We start from the raw sequence: 17,264 nt of genomic DNA on the forward strand, positions 1-17,264 counted from the left end.
GCATATCTCATACAAATTATCAGTGAAGATTCCCAAAACCTTAGACGATAAATATCATGCTACCAAAGTAGGAAATTTGTACAAAAATACTTTACAGTTTATAATACTTGTTTGTTACAAATAAAAATACATTGTCCAAAGGACATGAATCAAATCTCATATCTAGGTTGTAGCTGTCTGTATTCGTGTTGCTGGCAGTGGTTTTCTTTTCAAATATGCATCATGGATTTAGGCTGGGAAATGTAACATTACAAGTGTGGTAGTTGTACAGTTAATGGCTCAAAGGAGGGTGGAGATATTTCCTTGATTTTCAAATAAGAGAGTAGGTTTTAACATTCATCGAGGCGGAATATGACCAGAAGCAGATATAGTATAAATAAACAGATATATAAAGTAAAACTCTGCTCTACCTCTACTCTGATCAAGAAGGCTCATCAGCGTCTCTTCTTCCTGAGGAGACTGAAGAAGGTCCATCTGTCTCCTCAGATCCTGGTGAACTTCTACCGCTGCACCATCGAGAGCATCCTTACCAACTGCATCACAGTATGGTATGGCAACTGCTCTGTCTCCGACCAGAAGGCATTGCAGAGGGTGGTGAAAATTGCCCAACGCATCACCGGTTCCTCGCTCCCCTCCATTGAGTCTGTCCAAAGCAAGCGTTGTCTACGGAGGACGCTCAGCATCGCCAAGGACTGCTCTCACCCCAACCATGGACTGTTTACCCTCCTACCATCCGGGAGGCGCTACAGGTCTCTCCGTTGCCGAACCAGCAGGTCGTGGAACAGCTTCTTCCCGGCGGCTGTCACTCTACTCAACAACGTACCTCGGTGACTGCCAATCACCACCCCCCCCGGACACTTATTATTATTTATTCAAATCATTTGCTATGTCGCTCTTCCAGGGAGATGCTAAATGCATTTTGTTGTCTCCGTACTGTACACTGACAATGACAATTAAAATTGAATCTGAATCTGAAACTCCATTAATCTGACATACTCAGGGATATTGAATGGCCCTGATCTAGCAAATTTTACAGATTGGATATTAATTTATTTACTCTAACGTGTCAGTATGGAGAAGGGTTACAAGCTGAAACGGAATCCATGTTCTCTAGAGATGCTCCCTGACCCGCTCAGTTACTCCAGCACTTTGTCTTATGTTGCAAACCAGCACCTGCAGTTCCTTTGTTTTTAAAGATGTTACACAATATAATTTCAGTGAGCCTGGAATGTTTTGAAAGGAGTGTGGTAAACAGAACTTGGGTGAGCTTAAAGGGATTACAGAAACCAAGGCCCTAGTGAGTCCACAAGGAATGAGACAAACATCACCTGGTTAGATAGTTGCCAAACAAATGAATTTTCCGAAAGGCTGTGTAGCAAGTGGATTATTGGAGTTTTACTGCAGACACTAATATCTTTTTTCTGTTAGTCACTCCACTATCGTCAGAATGTTAGAATCTACCACCCCTATGTTTCAATCCATTATTAGGAGTGAGGCACAAGCAACAATAATACTAAGATATTTAACCAGCCTTAAGTTCATACACATCAAAGTAAAATTCAAATTTCAGTTATACTGATTTATAAAGTCAATCATTTACAAATACAAATGCGTTCCTTAACTAGTTACCAAACCCAATAATGGGCTATAAAATGTGAAGACGGAATACACAAAGGAGCAGGTTCAGGATGACGTGTGTAAAAGGAATGGGATTTAAGACTAAGTAATCCACATGGCAGATACATCTCATCAGTTACAATCTCTATGTCAATATCAGAATCTTCATGGCAAAAGGTGAGGTTGTAAATTCCCAGCACAGAGAAGGTCACCTGTGGTGTTTGGGTTGGGGTGGTATTTTACTAAGTTTTACAGTTGTTTCTGTATATGATTTTTAAATGGTCAATCTGTGTTTTCAAACATGCTAATTTTTTTTATTGCCCAGGAACCAGCTGGCAGCATTGCAGTTCATCATTTAAAAAATTAGAATTTGGTCCGTAAGTACCATGAGGTGGTTAAAACACTCTTTGCAATGAGTTTGTTTCATGGCTGTGCCCTGCATAGACTGTCAAACCTGTTAACCTTTTGTCATTTGCAATGTGAGAAGGGAACAAGTTTCCATTCATTCATGAAATGTGTGCACTTGGTATCTGTGAAAAATGCAAATAGTTGATAAGGAGGGTTTTCCCATGAATGAACATTGTTCAAAATGAGTTAGCACCATTGGGGAACAAAACGTCTGTCCATTGGATTGAATAGCTGGCACTACAACTTAGTATTTTCTTGGATCTCTGTACTACCAAGCTTTGCTTTCTGTTGCCTATAAGTATGAGCTTCATTCTGCTAATTCCATTCTTCTGGTTGTGACGTCTGATCTTCAGAGAGCACCTCCTGGAAGGCTAATGGGTTTCTGCTGATGACCAATTCAAGTTTATTGCCTGAATCTGCAATTAGTGGCACTACCAGGCAGCAGTCAAAATCTCTGGTACGAATATGATTTACCTGTCACAAGGAAACAAATTAGCCATCAATCCTTTTAGAGTCTACTTCCAGGAAATATGCTACTGGGTTTGTAGTGATCTTTGATGCAAGAATAAATATACAAGTGTTGATCTCCCTTTACCTGTAATAACCTGTCATAGGGCTGAACACCACCAGGGGCAGCTGGTCCATTTGGCCGAATGTTGTTGACATACACACCTTTCTCCAGCAGGCCATCTGAAACACTGAATCCAAAATCCTGAATGTCTGAATCTTTATATAGTGTTACCTGTGAAATTATGGAGATATTTATTAAAAACATTCAAAGTTGGTCCATCATCACTGTCCTCAAGCAGACAACAGCAATACCTAGTGTTCAAGAAGGAACTGCAGATGCTGGAAGATCGAAGGTACACAAAAATGCTGGAGAAACTCAGCAGGTGCAGCAGCATCTATGGAGCGAAGGAAATAGGTGACGTTTCAGGCCAAAACCCTTCTTCAGACTGAGTACCAGCAGTACCTAGTGCATTGTTACCATATGCCACATGTTTAATGGAAAAATCCAACAACATGTAATTTTACTCTTTTTGGGCCATATTTGATAATCACACATTCGCGATTAAAAATAAATTACAACACCATTGTAAAGCTTGTTGACTGTAAGCTGGAGGAAAAAAAACACAGAATTTTGCTAATCTAATCACTTCCTGGAATTCGTCAAAGGGAAAATTACATTTGCAACAAATCCAGTTTCTATCCTAAAACAAATCTGAATTGAGAAGGAAACATGACCAGAATAAATATTTTATGGAATCTGAAACCTTGTGCAACTCCACTGGTGTTGGTGACATAATCTCTTTCATTTCCTGCTTGATCTTCCTAATAGCAAATGACTTTGATCTCACGCCATCTGACGGTAAAGTATTACTACGAGCAACTTGGGTGTAATGTGCCCTGACAGCATTCTTCTCTTGGAAGCTTGATTGCCTTCCCAGTGGCCTATGTGCCGGGCTGTTTTCATCATTCAGACTCAATGCTTCCTGACATGGTTGTTGCCTGTTGGATGGGATAACAAAAGCTGCAAAATGTTGTGCTCCAGAAAATAGTGGAAAGGCAATTCTGTTAGTGAAGATGGATAAGACTCGCAAACACTAAAATGTTAGTAATTGAAAACTAATGTTTGCTATTAAAATTAGTTAAATAATACACACGTAGATTTGTTAGTATGGTTTAACTCAGATTGTATTTCCTGTTAAATACCAAACGGCTAATTGTCTGGTTTTAACAGGAAGTCTTTAATGTATCAGACAGTTAGATTTTGAATTATTGCTTCACACCAACTCTAAAATTAAAAAAATACCAATATAGCCAAGTTTTGCAAATTCAGATCCTTTTGGTTGGCGGCCTTCATTAACGAGGAGCTAGGTTCCTGTAATTATTAAGACCAAATGATGCAGGTGAAAGATCAACAGCTGTGTGTGAAATTGTGCTTTTAGATTAGATTACATTAGATTAGATTAGATCCTTTATTTGTCATTCAGACCTCACGGTCTGAACGAAATGTCGTTACCCACACATAACTACAATAATAAACAACAGAACAGACAGTAAACACAAATTAACATCCACCACAGTGAGTCCACCAAGCACCTCCTCACTGTGATGGAGGCAAAAATCTTAGGGCTGCAGTCTCTTCCCTCCCCTTCTCCCTCTGCGCAGAGGCGATACCCCACCGGGTGATGGTAAGTCAGTCCCGCGTGGCTCACCGAGCTCCGTGAACGGGCCGGTTCAAACTCCGCGGCCCGGGGTGGTCGAAGCTGCCGCCCTCCAGTCCAGCGGACGTAGCTGTTGACGATGTCGTCCACTGGCCTGTGCGGACTCAGGCCGCCGCCGCCAGAATGCCGTCTCAGCCACCAGAGCACAGTTCCAGCCCCAAGCCGGGTCGCCCTCACGTGAGCGCCGTACCACCCTTGAGCCAGGCAGCCCTCACGGGAGCGTCTCAGCCCCACGCCAGGCAGCCCTCACGGGAGCGCTGTTACCCTCGAGCCGGGCCGCCCTCACGGGAGCGTCTCAGCCCCTCACGGGAGCGCCGTTCCAGCCCCGAGCCGGGCCGCCCTCACGGGAGCGAGCCCAGGGCGAGTCCTGACAGGCTGCCTACGGAGCCTCGAGGTCGCCAGCTCCGCCATTAGGCCTCAGCGCAGACGGAGGCAGAGAAGGGGGATATGACAAGAAAGTCGCATTCCCCCGGAGAGACAGAAAGCCCTGTTTCAACCCCCCACCCCCCACACATAACACAAACGTAAAAACCAAAAACTTAACTAAACAAGATGAAAGAAACAACACAAAAAAGTAAAAACAAACGGACTGCAGGCGAGCCGCAGCCGTTCACCAGCGCCGCCACTTTACAACTTTGAAAACCTCTGCTGCAAAGAGTGAAAACTTCCTACCTCCAATTCCCTCAGGATTCCTGATTGATCACAGGTTTCCAAATCTTCCAAGGCTTGAGACCAAAAATTTTCTTCATGATCTGTTTCTAGTGCATCGTGTCCACCTGCATAACTGTTTTGTTTTTTTTTCAAAAAGGGTATAATTTTAAAGTGTGAATACCTACTATCCCCAAATCTTTATCAATAGATATGACATTCACTTTTGCCTTAACTATTATAAGCACTGGTTTTGATCACTGGACTATTTGAAAACAGATGGCAAGAATGATCTATAAATAAATTGATCAACCCAGGTAGTTTAGGGCAACACCATAAAAATACATACCCATCTTTCAGAAATGATTACTAAAATGAGGTACACATTAGTTATGCATAGCTATTCAAAGTGTTCTTTGTGGGTTTCAGATTGACCTGGTAAACAATTAATTGCAATAACAAGTTAAATTAAATATCAAGTTTTCTTTTAAAAGGTATAATAGTTTGAAAAAGTTAAATAGATTTACTGAAATGAAATCTAATACAGTAAGTAATCCCTCGTAGTCACGGGCCATGATGCCCAATATTGCTGATTGTCCTGTTATAAAGGAGTGAGATATTATCATTGTATGCAGTGAAAATTGCAGACAGGTTAATACACAAACGGACACAAAGTGCTGGAGTAACTCAGTGGGTCAGGCAGCATCTCTGGAGAACATGAGTTGGACCCTTCACACCGAGTCAGTTTTCTGAGTTACTCCAGCACCCCGTGTCGTTTCACCTTAAAACTTGGTGCTGGTCTGCACCAGTGAGCGTTTCTTCACTGGTTCATGCGGCTTATGTTTCAGCCCCTGGAGACAATTTGTTGCAATTCTGTTGCAATAATTAGCAGTCCCACTTTCAAATAATGTATACTGTAGCTTAGTGTTAGGAGAAGCAATACTGCTGCATGCAAGAATTGGTTGGACAGCAGTTCTTCCTGCTATCCATTAAACTGCTTTGCAACATGCCTTGTGCTACAAACATTACAATAATTCCTCTCACCCTTAAAATAAATGGAAGCTAATGACTACGTCAGAACATTTATATCAACTAATATATTCTCACAATAATTGAATACATTGGGCGCTGCACGATGGCAGCCTCGCCAACGGTGTCTGCTTTTTTTGTTCTTTTTAATGTGTTTTAAAAATGTGTTAATGTCTCCACTCCTTCTCCCCCCACCTCCTTTAAAAGATTTACCGTACACTGGGCCAGCCATCTTTAACCTTCCTGAACATCGCGGCTATCACCTTGGCTTTGCACCGTCTGAATTTCAGACAGAGCTCCCCCGCTTTCCCTGGCCCTCGCCTTTTAGTGTGTGTGTGTGTGTGTGTGTGTGCGCGTGTGTGTGTCTCTCGCTCTTTCTGTGTCTCTCTCTGTCTCCGTCTGTGTGTCTCTCTCTGTCTGTGTCTCTCTCTCTGTCTGTGTCTCTCTCTCTCTGTCTCTCCCTCTGTCTCTCTGTGTGCCTCTCTGTGTCTCTCCGTCCCTCGCCTTTTAGGTAGGTGGTGGGGTGTCTGTACGTGCGCGTATCTGACGGTCCATCCATCTCGTGGTTTGTCAGGTCGCAGACAGTTTGCTGAAAAGTCGCGTAAGTGGGACAGGCCCTTAAAACTGCACTTGTCTCAACGTAATTTGAACATTGTAGATATACCCAGCATCCTGAGCTCTTGGGGAAAAACACCCCAGCCCATGCAATATTTCCTTACAACTTAATCCCTCCAGTTCTAGTAACCCTCCAGTGTGAAACTTTTCCCAACCCTTTCCAGCTTAATGACATCCTTTTAGCTCAGTGACTGGAATTGCACATACTTTTCAATGTGCTAATTCAAGCATCTGACCGTGCTGTTGTGTGACTGTTTGAAAACCATTAAAATAGCCTCCATTAAGAATTAAGAGTAAATAGCCCCCATTAAGAGTCCCTATTCTTTTACGGATATTTACAGAAATTGAATAGCTACTTAGTCAACAATTGGATAGGAGCACATTCTGTTAACTTGAGAAAGCTTCCAAATCAAGCACTAAGTGGCTACAGAAAGAAAATGTTCATAAAAATATGTTTTTGGTACTGAACCACACTTCTAATGAAAAAAAGTCATTATCAACAGTCCTTATAAAGTTAAAAAGTCTTTATGTAACCCCAATAAAATGATTTAGTCGAGTACTTACAAACCCGAACAGAAGATACAAATTAAGAGGATGCTGATGTCTGTAGATTGCCAGAGCAATTATGAGACCCAGAGATCCTAAAGCCGTTACCAACACCAAGGCAGGACTAGAATCGAGACAAGACAATAGATTAGCAAGTAATACAAAATATACTTTCAAATTAAATTTGATATTATTTTAGTGAATGATTAAAAAACTGCCGCGTGAGAACATGCGAACTTTCTCTGATAGTTGATTAGGATTAAGCGAGTTCAGTATTCCGACTGGTCATAGGTCACTCGAGATAAATATTCTCGGCATATGAGATGCTGCATGTACACAGACCTGTGTTTCATCCGTAGTCAGGGTCTCTGGCGCTGCAAGTGCTGTTGAATTGCTATTGGAGTTAGCGACACGAGTTCTCCCTTCTCCACTGGTCCATCAGAAATCTCAGCAGTGACAATCTAATGAACCACGGTCCGGTCCCCTTCAGCCTAGGTGTCTGGGTTCCATTCTCACTCAGGCTGTCCTCCCGGGTCATACAGGGTTATTTTACAGGGGTGAACCACACACCCCTCTGCTGCATAACCACAGGAGGCAGATTTGTGAGTCTCACTACTGTCCCCGTCCCCTCCCGAGTGTCCCATCCCTATCAGGGGCGGTCGGAGATGTCTGGGGTGACCCTGGACTGACGGGACACCGGCCCAGAGCAGTGGCGGCCCCAGCGCGGAGAAGAAGCGCTAACTCCGGCTCAACTCTGCCCCAACTCCCGAGGAACCCGTTCCCCGATCGGCCGGGGACTGTCAGCTGCATCTCTCGCTTTATCCAGTGACTGTCAGTTAACCCCCTCGGTGCCGGCGAAAGCCGAGCACCAGTCATCAACGGGGATACACGCAAAATGCTGCAGTAACTCAGCGGGTCAGGCAACATCTCTGGAGAAGGGTCTCGACACGAAGCGTCACCTATTCCTTTTCTCCAACTATGCTGCCTGTCCCGCTGAGTTACTGCAGCACGTTGTGTCTACCTCTGGTGTAAACCATCCTACACAGCAACGCCTGTCTGTGGGTAAAGGCGAGGCGGCGGGGAGAGAGAAACTCGCCACCCCGTTTCCGCAAGAACTCCCCGGCGCTGGGACAATTCCCCCTTCTCCCCCCCATCCCACACCCCGGACTGGAGAGGGGGACTGGGGGACATTGCCCGCCTCTGCAACAAAATGTGCAAACCCCGGCACTCCCCGCGGAAGGTGATACTAAACACATCTGCGAGCAAAACACAAACACGCACGTCTATCCTCCCCGCCCCACATCCGGTCCAGTCTCCCCACTGTCTCCCACTCGCATCTGCCCCCTCTATCTCTCACTGTTGCACCCCGCTTTCCTGGCACCCCCGTTTGCTTCCCCCCCCCCCCCCCCCCCCCCCCCAAATGACCTTCGACAAATGCCATGATTCCTTGCATTTTCGGAATACTGAACTCGCTTACTCAATTAACTTTATTTACTGCAGTGTGAATGGTAACATCAAATCTCACATTAAGTGAAAATAAAAAAGGCAAGGAGAGGTAAATCAGAAATTGTAAAAGGAGAACTGAGTGGTGCATATTAGCAATAACAGAACAGATTAGATGCTGTAAACCTTGCGCAGAAATCCTATCAGAAGAAAAGAACGTATAAATTCCTTGTAACGTGTAAATTACTTTGTATAACAAAAAACATACAATCTGAGTGGTGCATACTAGCAATGACAGAACTATCGGGTGGTTTCACTTTCTGTTTATAATTGGCGAGTTAAACTTTTCCATATCATTCCCATTTTCTCCAGATGACAGATTAATTTATCACCACGTCGGCCAGAATGCTTAGAGAAAGATAGACACAAAAAGCTGGAGGAACTCTGCGGGTCAGACAGCATCTCTGGAGAAAAGGAATAGGTGACGTTTCGGGTCGAGACCCTTCTTCAGACTTGAGAATCTGATATTTAGAGAAATGTCCCCGGGTTGACGGCTGGGGCCGGGATGAGCCCCGGCCCTTGTCCCCGGGCTCCAGCTCCACCGCCGCCTCGGCCCTTCCCTTTACAATGAACCGAGACGACGCCATCGGGCCCCGGCGCCCCCGCCTCTGCTCTTACCCAAGCGGATGTCCACGCTGGTGCCGTAGTTGAAGTCATATTCGATGGAGGAAGCAACGGTACGGTTCCATGTCCGGCTCCTTCCTCCACTTCCGCGTAACCCCCCTGACCAGCCTAAACCAGCAACCCCCGTCAATGTCCTCCACAGATGTTGTCTGTCCGTCCTCCACAGATGCTGCCTGATCCACATCTGAGTTGCGCCAGCACACTTTGTCTTTTACATGTAAACCAGAATCTGCAGTTCCTTGTGCCAACAAGCAGGCAAGTCCTCTCTGCTAGTGTAGCAGAACAAAGCCGACCGCATAAGAAGATCTGGTTTAGTACAAGGGCTGTTCATAAAAGCAAGAAAATAGGTTAAAAGGACAAAGAAAGGGGATTTTTTAAAACTTCTGTTTTATTTTTTCCGTAGTTGTTGAATGCCAAGGTTGGACCCAGTCGGCTGAACCCAACTGAAGAATGTTCAATGGCCACATGCACCAAGATAATGAAAATCTTACTTGCTGCAGTTTTACAGGCACATTAAATCAAACGAAACAACAAATAAAGATACAACAAGATAATACATTTTCTAGATAAACCAGATCATGAGTGTGCAAGGTAAAGTGTAGCCTTACCTGTACAGCAATCTTAGAGAGTTGCTATCAGATTGGGGCATAGAGGAGGGTTCATAAAACATACAACACAGAAACTGACCCTTTCAGCCCATCTTAATCCATATCAAACATGATGCCCATTTATGCAAATTGAATTTACCTGCATTAATGCCTTTCCTATGCCAAATGCCTTTAAAATATTGTGACTGTATCTGCCACTTCCTTTGGCAGCTCATTCCAGATAACCAACACTCTGCATGAAAATAACCCGCAAATTTCCTTAATATTTCTCTCCTCTCACCTTAACCCTATTGCCTCTTGTTTTAGACTGCCCTGCCTCGGGGGAAACTATCTATCTATGCTTATCATAACTTTATAAACCCAGAGAGTTTTTCACACAGAGAATTGTGAGTGTGGAATTCTCTGCCTCTGGATACTTGCAAGTGTCCTAAATCTGGTGCACACAGAACCTTTTTATCAGGATGGAAATGTCACAGAGATTATAGCTTTAAGGTGAGAGGAGCAAAGTTTAAAGGAAATGTGCAGGGCAAGTTTTTTTTACAGAGAGTGGTGAGTACCTGGAATATACTGCTAAATGTTGGTGGTGAAAGCAGATACATAATGATATGTACGGGGCTTTTAGATAGGTACAGATATTAAGGGATATGAATCACGTGCAGACAGAGTAGATTTGCCGAACACCTCCGCTCAGTTCGCCTGATGTCCCGGTAGCCAAACACTTTCCCCATTCCCACAATGATTTTCTGTCCTGGGCCTCCTCCATTATCGGAGTGAGGCCCCGCGCAAATTGGAGGAGCCGCACCTCATATTTCGCTTGGTCAACTGACACCCCTCTAACACTTCATTATCTCTGTAACTCCGTCTTCCCTGACGCGCAGTCTGAAGAAGGATTTCGACCAAAAATATTACCCATTCTTATGTACAGTGTGAACGCACACATAAAAAAATAGCAGTGCAATAATAACAATAATAATCTACAGTATGGAGTTCAGAGCTTATTTGATGTTCGCATCATTCCCAAGAAAGACTTGTTTTCAGGCTGCCGCGCTAGTCTGTACAACCAGTGAAATGCCAACAATTGTGATTTACAAAATAAAACGCTATTTCCTGTGTCCGTGATGCGAATGAGGCGGAACGGGAGGTGGAGCAACAGTATTAAGCTGTAAGATCTTTGATTAAGCATTGGAAGAGAGTGGAAGGGAGGAAGCTGAAGCTGCAGAGGAGTGAGTGGCTCTATGCTCTGGCTACGTCAGAGTCAGTTCAGGATCCTACGTTAGCTGGCACCCAACGATACTTGGGTTGAGTTCATTGGCAGCGGCGAGTCATGGCTGCTCAAGCTCGCTCATGTATCACAGTTGAGGGTTACATCGAACCACGAAAAGACAAAGAGTCGGAGGAAGATTCGGACAGCGAGGAGAACCAGGAACCCGAGGAAGATTTGCAGTTCCTCGACCTCAACGACATGATAAATGTTTCCCTCGGTGCCAACTCTGTCAACGCCTCTTCTGTGGTCGGGCGGTTCGGTAAAATATTGATACTTAACTTACATTTAGTTTACTGCTGAAGTGCATTTTTCAAGAGCAGGAGCTTTTTAATTTGCAATTGTTAGTATTTCCACTGATAATAGTAGTTGTTGGATCGGCCCGGCAATTGGAGGCTTTGCCCAACGGCTCCGCGTTTAGTCATGTTTGTGTGGAGTTTGGATGTTCTCAAGAGTCCAGGGTGAAGAGTGTCTAATTGTCCTGCAATGGAGCAATGAAATTCTTACTTGCAGCAGGACACTAAAACATTAAATATAGTACTCTGTAAAAACCATCATGAACAACAAGAGTTCAGTGTATATAGTGCCAACGCACTATTATATATTTATATATATATATAATAGTGCTTTGGCGGATGAGACAATAGTCGATTTTCCAAACGAGTTTTATTAACAAAACGATGAAATCAACGAAGTGACTCAACACAGCCAACACACACATTTAGCACAACGGTGATCCAGAACGACTGAAGGGGCATCGCCCAGAAAGCGCGCGAAAAACAAACCTTCCCCAGATCTGGTCACATGTCTGAGGCACCCGTTCGATTACCTTCAGGCACCAGCAGGTGCCGCTGCAGTGCAAAGATAAAAACTGCCCACTAGTCTGTGTAGTTCTGAGCAAAGATCTTATAGCAGAGCAAGATGCGCCACTCTGCGAAAAAAGCGTAGTATGACATGACGCCATTTTATTGAGCTGCAATTTACAATAATATTAATAAAATTTACAATAATATTAACTAAATATATGAAGTGATTGATTATATATAACACACTTTTCCCTACAATACTGATTACACCAAAGATGATAGAGTGGATCAATCTTTGGAACGGATTACACCAAAGATACTAGAGGAGCATTGCCCGCTGCCTCGGGAGTTCATGCCATCAGGACGCAAGCAACCCAGGCGGAATATGAGGTGCTGTTCCTCCAATTTCCGGTGTTGCTCACTCTGGCAATGGAGGAGACCCAGGACAGAGAGGTCGGATTGGGAACGGGAGGGGGAGTTGAAGTGCTGAGCCACCGGGAGTTCAGGTGACTGACTGACTGACTGACAGGTGACAAACCAACTGACTCACATGGCTATCTGGACTACACATCTTCCAACCCTGCCCCTTGTAAAGACTCCATCCCCTACTCCCAATTCCTCCGCCTACGCCACATCTGCTCTGAGGATGAGACGTTGCACACCAGGACATCTGAAATGTCCTCGTTCTTCAGGGAACGGGGATTCCCCTCCGCCACCATAGATGAGGCTCGCACCAGGGTCTCATCCATACCCCGCAACACTGCTCTCTCTCCCCATCCCCGCACTCGCAACAAGGGCAGAGTCCCCTTAGTCCTCACCTTTTACCCCACCAGCCGGCAAATACAACAAATAATCCTCCGCCATTTCCGCCACCTCCAACGTGACCCCACCACTCGCCACATCTTCCCATCTCCCCCTATGCCTGCCTTCCGCAAAGACCGCTCCCTCCGCAACTCCCTTGTCAATTCTTCCCTTCCCTCCCGTACCACCCCCTCCCCGGGCACTTTCCGTTGCAACCGCAAGAAATGCAACACCTGTCCCTTCACCTCCCCCCTCGACTCCATTCAAGGACCCAAGCAGTCGTTCCAGGTGCGACAAAGGTTCACCTGTATCTCCTCCAACCTCATCTACTGCATCCGCTGCTCTAGATGTCAGCTGATTTACATCGGTGAGACTAAGCGGAGGTTGGGCGATCGTTTCGCCGAACACCTCCGCTCAGTCCGCAATAACCTACCTGAACTCCCGGTGGCTCAGCACTTCAACTCCCCCTCCCATTCCCAATCCGACCTCTCTGTCCTGGGTCTCCTCCATTGCCAGAGTGAGCAACACCGGAAATTGGAGGAACAGCACCTCATATTCTGCCTGGGTTGCTTGCGTCCTGATGGCACGAACGTTGAATTCTCCCAGTTTTGCTAGCCCTTGCTCTCCTCGGGCTCCTCCTCCTCCCTTTTTCCTTCCTTCTCCCCCCCACCCCCCATCAGTCTGAAGAAGGGTTTTAAAAAGACAAAAAAGATAGAAAAAGGAAGAAACAAAATCCCCCTAAACTAAAGATAAAAACAAAGGCAAAAAATAAATAAATAAAAACAAATCAAAACAGAATCTGAACTGAGAATTTCAACAATTTTAGTCTGTTTGTCGTCAAGTCTGTTCCACTGTATAGAGGTAAAATAGTTTTTATAACAGTTAGAGAGGGAGCAATTTATGTTGTGTGAAAGTGTTGAATACATTTTCCCCAAGTCTTATCAAATTTAACCAAGGGTTCAATAATGTCACTTCTGAATTTTTTTTTCTAAATTTAAACATGATATAGTTTCAGAGTACCACTGGAGTGTTGACGGAGGGTTGGAGTCTTTCCATTTAAATAAAATAGATCTTCTGGCGATTAGTGTGGTAAAGGCAATCAACCGATGGGCGGAGCAGAACAAATGAATAAAATCTATCATTGGTAGCCCAAAAACTGCAGTAATAGGATGAGGTTGTAAATCTATACCTAAGACTACAGAAATAGTATCAAATATGTATTTCCAATATTTTTTCAAAAGTGGGCAGGACAAAAACATATGGGTCAGCGAGGCCACTTCAGAGTTACATCTGTCACAGGTAGAATTTATATGACCATAGAAATGAGCTAACTTATCTTTTGACATATGAACTATGTGAACCACCTTGAATTGTATCAGAGCGTGTCTTGCACACATTGAAGAGGTATTGACTAATTGTAGAATCCTATCCCATTTCTCTATAGATAAAGACATTTGGAGTTCTATTTCCCAGTCATTCTTAATTTTATCAATTATATCTATTTGTACTTTCAAAATCAACTCGTAAATAGTCATTATTAATCCTTTCTGATAAGGGTTCAAATGTAAAAATGTTTCCAAATTTTCAGTTTGATGTGGTAGCGGAAAAAATGGTAGCCTTAAAAAAATGTCTAATTTGTAAATATCTAAAAAAGTGTGAATTAGGTAAATTATATTTATTGGACAGTTCTTCGAAAGACATAAAACAACCCTCCAAAAACAAATCATGAAAAGCTACTAATCCCTTCCTCTTCCATAACAAAGAGACTTGATCAGTACTAGATGGTTGGAAGAGAAAATTGGATAAGATAGGACTCGATAAGATAAAATCATTTAGTCCAAAAAACTTACAAAATTGAAACCATATTCGAAACGTATGTCTTATTATTGGGTTAGTCGTATATTTATTCAATCTCGTAATTGTAAAAGGCAACGAGGTCCCTAGAATAGAAGCCAATGATAGCCCTTGTAAGGAATCACGTTCAAGGTTTATCTATCCTGGGCATTGGGTATCTTCTGCCATATATATGAAGACATTTTGGAATCTATAATATCAAAGCAAGATTTGGCAATAAAAATTGGTATCATCTGAAATAAATACAGAAATGTATGTAAAATGAACATTTTAATAGCATTGATTCGGCAAATTAAAGATAAGGACATTGGTGACCATTTAGTAAACTGTTGCTTAATATGGTCAAATAAAGGCATAAAATTAACTTTAAATAAATCCTTGTGTTTCTTGGTGATCTTAATACCTAGATAAGTAAAACATTCAGTTAGATAAGTAAAACAGTCAATCTAAGTGGAAACTGTCCATAATTCGAAACTAGATTATTTAATGGAAAAAGCTCACTCTTACTAAGATTTAGTTTATAACCAGAAAAACGACAAAATTGATTAAGTATTGCTACTATTGCCGGAATAGGTTTCTCAGGGTTAGAAATGAACAATAACAGATCATCTGTATAAAGAGATAGCTTATGTATCTTATTCCCGTGGACAATACTAAAAATATTAGGGGATTCCCTAATAGCGGTGGCCAAAGGTTCCAAAGCAATATCAAATAGTAAAGGACTTAAGGGACAGCCCTGTCTAGTACCTCAAAAGAGCCTGAAAAAAGGGTATCTCTGGTTATTAGTAAGTACAGAAGCCTGAGGTATATGATATATCAGCTTGATCCAAGAAATACATTTTGGACCAATCTTAAATTTTTCAAGTGTATTGAATAAGTATTCCCAAGCTACTCTATCAAACGCCTTCAAATGAAATGACACATTCTGGGGTTTTATTTGACGCTGTATATACAATATTCATTAATCTCCTAACGTTAAAGTATAAGTAACGATTTTTAATAAAACTTGTCTGATCTTCAGAGATAAATTGCGGTAAAATATTTTCCAATCTCATAGCTAATATTTTGGAAATAATTTTGAAATCTACATTTAACAGTGACATAGATGTCACTTCAGTAGGGTCTTTATCTTTTTTAAGGATTAAAGAAATAGATGCTTCATAAAAAGATTGTGGTAATCTATTCCTTAAAAAGGCTTCTTTAAATACCTTGCAAAGCCAGGGAGACAATAAATTTGAATAATACTTTAAAAATTCTACTGTAAACCCATCTAAACCGGGAGCTTTACCAAAATTCATTGAAATAATTGCTTTCTGTATTTCTTCTTCCGTGATGGGTTAATTTGATTTGAAAATTTTTGATTTGATTTGATTTGAAAAATTTATTGTCATTCAAACCTAGGTTTGAACGAAATAATCTAACAACAGATACTCATTATATGGTAAATTTGGTAAGTTCCGTTTCTTTAAAAACTCATGCATTATATTGGGATCAGTAGGAAATTCTGATTGGTATAGGGAGGTATAAAATTCCTGAAAGGATTTATTAATTTCATCATGGTCTACAGTTAGTGTACCATCCCGTTTACTCACTTTAGTAATCTGACGGTTAGCCGTCACCACTTTCAACTGATTAGCGAGTAATTTACCAGATTTTTCGCCGTGTTTATAAAATTAACTTTTGGTTTTAAGTAGCTGGTTCTCAATCGGTGATTCTAATAACAAATCATTATCTCAATTGAAGTTCAACTCTATTCTTAAAGAGCTCTAAACTAGGAGCTTTTGAATATTTTTTATCAATTACTCGTCAGCCAATGTACGTATTTCTTTTTGAGTTTGTTTTTTTAATCCCGCGGAGTATGAAATAATTTGTCCATGAATATATGCCTTAAAAGCATCCCGGACTATACCATTGGATATGTCTTCAGTAGAGTTTGTCAAGAAGCAAAAAGCAATCTGATCTTTAATATAATTAATAAAATGTAAGTCTTGATGCAAAGTAGCATCAAATCGCCATTGTTTAGCACTAAGCTTGGAATCAGGAAGTTTGATTGATAGTTTCAATGTTGCATGATCAGAAATAGCAATTGCATCATACTCACATGCAGTGACCGATGAAACTAGCCGAGAATCTATTATAAAGTAGTCAATCCTATAAAAAATATGATATACATGAGAGGAAAAAGAAAATTCTTTGTCATTTGGGTGTAAGAATCTCCAAACTTCTAACATTTCAGAGTCAAGTAAAAAAGAATTAATAAAACTAGCTGATTTATTTGGAAGCACATGATCGGATGTAGATCTGTCAATCAAGGGTTTCAGACAGTTGAAATCTCCACCCATTATTAAAAAGTGTTCATTTAAATTAGGAAAGGATGCAATTAACTGTTTAAAAAACCTCAGGGTGATCAATATTTGGTGCGTAAACATTCACCATAGCAACCTTTTGCTTATAAAGAATCACCAAAAATCTGCCATATGGATCAGAAATTGGTTCATAATGAACAAACAGAATTGAGGAATAAAAATAGAGACTCCTTTCAACTTAGCCTGTGAATTTGAATGAAACTGCTGTCCTCTCCAAAACTTGAAAAATCGTTGATTGTCATCTTACCTTACATGAGTTTCCTGAACAAAGATAATCTGAGCATTTAGTCTGCGAAGAACTTTAAACATTTTTTTCCTCTGGGATTTTTTTGTGTCTTCCCTAATGAAGA

At 42.1% G+C, this 17,264-nt stretch overlaps 2 protein-coding genes across 3 annotated transcripts in view; one reads left to right on the plus strand and one right to left on the minus strand.

The window, feature by feature from the left end:
• Positions 1-103: 103 nt before the first annotated feature.
• Positions 104-9,733, minus strand: LOC129706478 (glutamate receptor-interacting protein 1-like). Of its 2 annotated transcripts, none has more exons than XM_055650812.1 (3): positions 9,213-9,733; positions 2,621-2,767; positions 104-2,499 (listed from the first exon to the last, which is right to left on the minus strand). In XM_055650812.1, exons 1-3 carry the CDS (start codon positions 9,249-9,251, stop codon positions 2,341-2,343), a joined length of 345 nt encoding a protein of 114 aa, XP_055506787.1. In that variant the 5' UTR covers positions 9,252-9,733; the 3' UTR covers positions 104-2,340. The 2 variants fall into 2 exon arrangements, with proteins under 2 accessions (XP_055506787.1, XP_055506786.1); XM_055650811.1 differs by lacking the exon at positions 9,213-9,733 and adding an exon at positions 3,300-4,436.
• A 1,330-nt stretch (positions 9,734-11,063) lies between these two features.
• The window catches only part of LOC129706476 (DNA helicase B-like), a 54,105-nt gene continuing 47,904 nt past the window's right edge, over positions 11,064-17,264 (plus strand). The window contains 1 exon segment of the mRNA XM_055650808.1: positions 11,064-11,349. Coding sequence (XP_055506783.1) covers positions 11,151-11,349 — 199 coding nt within the window. The 5' untranslated portion in view covers positions 11,064-11,150.

The sequence above is a fragment of the Leucoraja erinacea genome, chromosome 19, assembly GCF_028641065.1.
Source record: "Leucoraja erinacea ecotype New England chromosome 19, Leri_hhj_1, whole genome shotgun sequence".
Lineage (NCBI taxonomy): Eukaryota > Metazoa > Chordata > Chondrichthyes > Rajiformes > Rajidae > Leucoraja > Leucoraja erinaceus.

Coding starts and splice junctions, on each gene's coding strand:
- LOC129706478 (XM_055650811.1), bottom strand. CDS start 3,341: ATGAAAGAGATTATGTCACCAACACCAGTGGAGTTGCACAAG. Junction 2,768..3,299: donor CACCAGTGGAGTTGCACAAG/GTTTCAGATTCC, acceptor ATAATTTCACAG/GTAACACTATATAAAGATTC. Junction 2,500..2,620: donor CCTATGACAGGTTATTACAG/GTAAAGGGAGAT, acceptor TCCTTGTGACAG/GTAAATCATATTCGTACCAG.